A 6332-nucleotide genomic window follows, 5' to 3' on the forward strand; every position below is an offset into this window, starting at 1 on the left:
AGCATCCAACTCACATCTGATCTTAAAGCAAGAATGTATTGTCAGGGCTCCTGGGATCAGTCCATCTGAAGGGGGGTAGGGGTCACACCTACTATTCAATGGTTTGGTCCATCAGAAGATTCTAGAAATGTAAGGGCTCCACTTAGTCTACAGGATGTGTATTGTAGGTTATCTTCTGCTTAGGAAAACAATAGCCAAAGTTCCACTAGCTGTTGACACAAGCCTAAATTAGATTATGGTCCAGCTACATCACAAGACATTGCAAAGTATTGGGGGAAGGAGACATGGTTAATTTACAGCAAATGAACCAGAGGAAAGTTAAATGACATATTATACAAAATACAGGACAGGGCAAGACTGCAAATCATGACAATCCCTTCCCCTCCCAATTTGTGTACGTACTAGGGACCTCTACAGGTCGCTTGTTAAGTACACACAGGCATGGCTGACCAGACTCAGGGCTCCTCCTGCCTGGACAGTCCATCTGCATTTTGGTGTTGGCTGCCTCTTCTATACTGTATGGTAAAGTTATAGGGCTGCAGTGCCAGGCTCCATCGTAGTAAGCGTCCATTGTCCCCAGAGACTCTGTTCAGCCAGGTGAGGGGATTGTGATCAGTAATGACAGTGAATTCTCGTCCATACAGATACGGCCTTAGTTTCCTAAGGGCCCACACTACAGCCAGACATTCTTTTTCAACAGTTGCATAGGCCACTTCTCGGTCCAGCAGTTTCCGGCTGAGGTAGGCAATGGGGTGCTCGTCCCCAGCTGCATTCACCTGGCTGAGGACAGCTCCCAGTCCATAAGCAGAGGCGTCCGTCTGCACAATGAATCTCCTCTTGTAGTCTGGAGCAGCCAGAACAGGGTCACAGACCAGAGCGTCCTTCAGCTGGTTAAAAGCCTCATCACAGGCTGGAGTCCAGATCACCAGCCGGGGCATCGTTTTCTTGGTCAGGTCGGTAAGAGGCTTGGCCACAGTGCTGAAATGAGAAACAAATTTTCGGTAATAACTGGCAGTGCCCAAAAAAGCCATAACTTGTTTCTTAGTTTGGGGTACAGGCCAGTCTCTAATAGCCTGGATTTTGGCAGGTTCGGGACGGAGCTTCCCTCCTCCTACTCTATGCCCTAGGTACTGGACTTCACCCATCCCCAATTGGCATTTATCTGGTCGAATGGTTAGGCCTGCTGCAAGAAGCAGGTCAAGAATAACGGCTACTTGGTTCAGATGTTCCTCCCACGTCTGGCTGAAGATAGCGATATCATCCAAGTAGGCACAAGCAAAGTCACCACATCCCCGGAGGATCTGGTCCACCATTCTCTGGAAGGTGGCCGGGGCATTCTTCATTCCAAAGGGCATATTTAGGAATTCATACAGACCAAAGGGGGTTATAAAAGCGGACCGTTCTCTCCCCTCCTCCGTCAGAGGGATTTGCCAGTATCCCTTACTGAGATCAAAGATAGTGACATATCGGGATCCAGCCAGTCGGTCTAGAAGTTCGTCAATACGAGGCATTGGGTAAGGATCACTGACGGTATGGTCGTTTAGTCGTCGATAGTCCACACAAAATCGAGTACTCCCATCCTTCTTGGGTACTAACACCACAGGAGAGGCCCAAGGGCTATGGGAGGCCTGGATTACCCCAAGCTGTAGCATCTCCTCCAGTTCGTGCTGCATGGTGTTTCGAACTGATTCAGGTACCCGGTAAGGAGCCTGTTGTATGGGACGGATGCCCTGAGTGTCCACATGATGTTGGGTGACGGTGGTTCGACCTGGTTGGGATGAGAAAGCAGCACGTCTCTGTTGAAGCACTCCCAGCATCTGGTTTTTCTGTAAGGAATCCAGGTGATCTCCCAGAGGAACCTGTTCCACAGTGGATGGGGCTCTCGCTGCTTCCACAAGATCAGGTAGGGAGTCCTCATCCTCTTGACTGTCCTCTGAAGCTAGCCGACAGCTTGCTATCATTGGAAGGGTCCGGTCATGGTACTCCTTAATCATATTCACATGGACAGTCTTTTGTCTTAGCCCCTGATCATCTAAAGCAAGAAGGTAATTGGTGTCATTCAGTTTTCTGAGAACCCGGAAGGGACCCTCCCATGTTGTCTGCAGTTTATTCTGCCGATGGGGAACAATCATTAAGACCTGTTGTCCTTCTACAAACTCCCGGTAGCGTGCTTTACGGTCATACCATGTCTTCTGTCTGGTTTGAGCCATCCGCACATGACTCTGGGCAAAACTAGCAAGTTGGGCCAGGGTTTCTCGCAGCTTTAGGACATAAGGGACAACAGGGGCCCCTGTATCTTCAACTTGCCCCTCCCAGTATTCCTTGAGCAGGGTTAAGGGTCCTCGGACCTTTCTTCCAAAGAGTAGTTCAAAGGGGGAGAACCCAGTGGACTCCTGGGGAACTTCCCGATAGGCAAACAAGAGATGGGGTAGGTACTTCTCCCAGTTTGAATCTCTGTCAGTGAAGGCCCTCAGCATATTCTTCAGAGTGCCATTAAATCGTTCACAAAGTCCATTTGTTTGGGGATGATACGGGGTCGTGCGGATCGCTCGTACTCCACAGGTGCGCCACAGACACTGGACCAGCTCTGACATGAACTGGGAGCCTTGGTCCGACAAGATCTCACTGGGAAATCCTACTCTGGTGAAAATGGTAACCAGGGCCTCGGCCACCTTGGCTGCAGAAATACTTGACAAGGCCACCGCTTCTGGATATCGGGTGGCATAGTCCACAACAGTGAGAATGTACTGCTTTCCAGATTTACTTGGTTTAGCCAGAGGTCCAATGATATCAACAGCTACTCTTTGAAAGGGTTCTTCTATTATAGGGAGCGGTTGCAGGGGTGCCTTTGGGTGATCTCCGGGTCGCCCTCTACGCTGACATATGTCGCAAGTTCGGCAGAAATGCGCCACTGCTTGGGAAATCCCAGGCCAATAGAAAGATTGAGTCAATCGCCTCTCGGTGCGGGTTTTGCCTTGATGGCCAGCAGTAGGAATATCATGAGCAAGGTGTAATAGGGGAATTCTGTATTTCTGAGGAACAATCAGCTGTTTGCTATAAGTCCAGGGCTTATCTAGGGAGTCGGCATTGGTAACCCGATATAGAAGTCCATTTTCTCTGATAATTCTTTCTCCATTCTCCCCTAGCTGCCCTATTTCAGCTCGAGCTCTAAAACTAGCTAGGGTGGGGTCAGTCTCCACTTCTTGTCTAAACTGAACTTTATCCCAGGTAACATTCATATTATCCCCACAAGAAGAATCACTCACCGGCTGTGACGGCAGTTCTGGTGGCCTCATTTCCATGGATGGGTTGTACACGTCCACATTTGCTGCTCTCTTGGCTTGACTTCGGGTTACCGCACCGACAAAGTGGCAATGAAGATTCCCCACATCATTTCCTAGAAGAACGTCTGCAGGGAGGCCGCTCATCACACCGACCATGCATTGTTTGGCCCCAAAGCCATAATCCAGGGTCACACTCGCTCTTGGAATATATCTCTGGGTACCTCCAGCCAATTCAATGGCAATTCCTGGTCCCTTTTGAATTGCTTCTGGTTGAATTACTCGGGGATCGGCTATGGTGAGAAAAGCCCCAGTGTCACGGAAGCCAACAACTTTTTGACCATCCAGCACGACCTCCTGTAGATGTTTGTGCTGAAGATCAGAGGAACAGGTGGCTGGGGCTCGCACCCCATAGACTCCTGGTAGGGAAGCCAGGATATCAGAGTCACTTGGCAAGTCATCAGGCACTGAATCCATCTCTTCTCCAGGTGAGGGGGTCTGTAGATAATGAACAGGCAAAGGCGGTCTGTAGGTGTTCTGCCTCCGTACACCTGGACATTGGAATTGCATATGCCCGGGCTGCCCACATCCATAGCATCTGCGCTCTGGGATTCTTCCTCCACGTCGTAGTCCCAAAGGTGGAGCAGGAGTAATGCGAGGCACAGTCACACGAAGGTCACCATGAGTTGATGGTCTAGTGGGATGGTGAATATTGGAGGCAGAAGGACCAGGGGCCGCCAGCGTTGGGGGGCTGGTAGTGTTTTTCTCCCTGAGTAGTAATTTTTTCCACTGAGGCTTGATGGTGAGAGCCTCATCAGCTAGAGCTGCAGCTTCCTCCACTGTTGCTGGTCTCCTTTCGCGCACCCATTCCCGGATCTCAGCGGGGCACTTAAAATAAAACTGCTCTTTTAGGATGACCTGCAGGAACGTTTCCCAGGTTATTGCCTCCTCTGCCTCCAGCCAGCGATGACATATATGTTTGAGTTTGTGAGCATACATCTTGAAGGACACTTCCTCATCACAGGCTAAAGTACGGAACTGAGTCCTGTAAGTGTCTGGGGTTACAGCATAATGTTCTAGAATAGTCTGTTTAATCTCCGCATACTCACAGTTCAACCGAGGGTCCATAGCTCTATAGGCTGCGGCAGCTCCACCCTCTAAGAGCCCCACAAGATGTCGGACGCGCTCCCTTTCCGGGACTTCCATTAATCGACACTGATGCTCAAAGTCCAGGAAGAAGCCCTCAATGTCACCGGAAGCCTCATTAAACGGCTTGAAGTCTTTGCGGGACACTCTGGGGAGTTCCCTCATGGGGGATGCTGTGGGTACAGTCTGTCTGGAGCTTCTCGCTGCCTCCAAAGTGATCTCCCTCTCCAGCATTGCCCTCTCCTCCATCCTGCGCTGCCTCTCCTTGGCTGTGCGCATGACCTCCCTCTTATCTTCTATGGTAGCCTCTTCTCCCAGCAAGGCCATCTCCTCCTCGTACCACACAGCCCACTGACTTTTTTGGGTATTTACCTCCGACTGCCGCCTTTCCTCTCTTTGCTGTGAGGATCCTTCCTCAGCATCATCTTGCAGGTGAACTGCTTCCAAAGCCTCAATCAGCTGCTCCTTGGAGAGTCCCTTGTAGCTGACTCCCAGTTCACGGGCCTTTGTTTGTAGGTTCACCGCAGTCCAGTTCTTGTACTCTGCGGTGCTGGTTCCAGATGTTGATGGGCCGTTGTCCTCCATTCCTTCTGCTCTGATCCCACTGCTGCCACCAGTTTGTGACGGGAGTATTCTCCAGAGCAAGGAGGGACAACAGGCCTGGGAATAATCCAACAGATTTATTGACCAAAAAACAGGAACAACACGAAGGTAATTTGCAGAGTCCCAAAATAAGTCCACAGGAAACTGATTCGGGGGCACCTCCCGACAATCCTTGTGCCAGATCACAAAACCATAGTCCTTTAAGAGTCCCAGAAATCCACCACGATCACACAGAGGCCGAAGCTTCCTCAGACAGCCTCGTCCTACTCTTTTAGCATCCAACTCACATCTGATCTTAAAGCAAGAATGTATTGTCAGGGCTCCTGGGATCAGTCCATCTGAAGGGGGGTAGGGGTCACACCTACTATTCAATGGTTTGGTCCATCAGAAGATTCTAGAAATGTAAGGGCTCCACTTAGTCTACAGGATGTGTATTGTAGGTTATCTTCTGCTTAGGAAAACAATAGCCAAAGTTCCACTAGCTGTTGACACAAGCCTAAATTAGATTATGGTCCAGCTACATCACAAGACATTGCAAAGTATTGGGGGAAGGAGACATGGTTAATTTACAGCAAATGAACCAGAGGAAAGTTAAATGACATATTATACAAAATACAGGACAGGGCAAGACTGCAAATCATGACACACGGCTCCGCTGCATACACCTCGTACACACGCGGCTCCGCTCCGTACACCTCATACACACACGGCTCCACTCCGTACACCTCGTACACACACGGCTCCGTTGCATACACCTCGCACACACGCGGCTCCGTACACCTCGTACACATCCGGCTCCGCTCCGTACACCTCGTACACACGCGGCTCCGCTCCGTACACCTCGTACACACACGGCTCCGCTCCGTACACCTCGTACACACACGGCTCCGCTCCGTACACCTCGTACACATCCGGCTCCGCTCCGTACACCTCGTACACATCCGGCTCCTCTCCATACACCTCGCACACGCGGCTCCTCTCCGTACACCTCGTATACACATGGCTCCGCTCCATATACCTCGTATACACATGGCTCCGCTCCGTACACCTCGTACACACGCGGCTCCGTTCTGTACACCTCATACACACGCGGCTCCGCTCTGTACACCTCGTATACATATGGCTCCGCTCCGTACACCTCGTATACATATGGCTCCGCTCCGTACACCTCTCACACGTGCGGCTCCTCTCCGTACACCTCGCACACGCGTGGCTCCTCTCCGTACACGCGCGGCTCCGCTCCGTACACCTCGTATACATATGGCTCCTCTCCGTACACCTCGCACACGTGCGGCTCCTCTC

The 6332-nt window shown here is 51.0% G+C and overlaps 1 protein-coding gene across 1 annotated transcript; it reads right to left on the reverse strand.

Annotated features, from left to right (window-relative positions):
* Nucleotides 1-868: 868 nt before the first annotated feature.
* On the reverse strand, nt 869-5670 carry LOC141072552 (uncharacterized). The gene is made up of 2 exons (XM_073559818.1): nt 3267-5670; nt 869-978 (listed from the first exon to the last, which is right to left on the reverse strand). The coding sequence occupies exons 1-2, from the start codon at nt 5010-5012 to the stop codon at nt 904-906; spliced, it is 1821 nt and encodes a 606-aa protein (XP_073415919.1). The 5' UTR covers nt 5013-5670; the 3' UTR covers nt 869-903.
* Between the last annotated feature and the right edge of the window lie 662 nt (nt 5671-6332).

This window comes from Dendrobates tinctorius, unplaced genomic scaffold, assembly GCF_039654945.1.
Source record: "Dendrobates tinctorius isolate UK_male_01 unplaced genomic scaffold, ASM3965494v1 ptg000275l, whole genome shotgun sequence".
In the NCBI taxonomy this organism is placed as follows: domain Eukaryota; kingdom Metazoa; phylum Chordata; class Amphibia; order Anura; family Dendrobatidae; genus Dendrobates; species Dendrobates tinctorius.

Excerpts from the sequence above, each read along its gene's own strand:
- LOC141072552 (XM_073559818.1), bottom strand. The coding sequence starts at position 5,012 with ATGGAGGACAACGGCCCATCAACATCTGGAACCAGCACCGCAGAGTAC. Across the intron at positions 979-3,266 it reads CAGAACTGCCGTCACAGCCG|CACTGTGGCCAAGCCTCTTA; the intron begins GTGAGTGATTCT and ends TTCTCATTTCAG.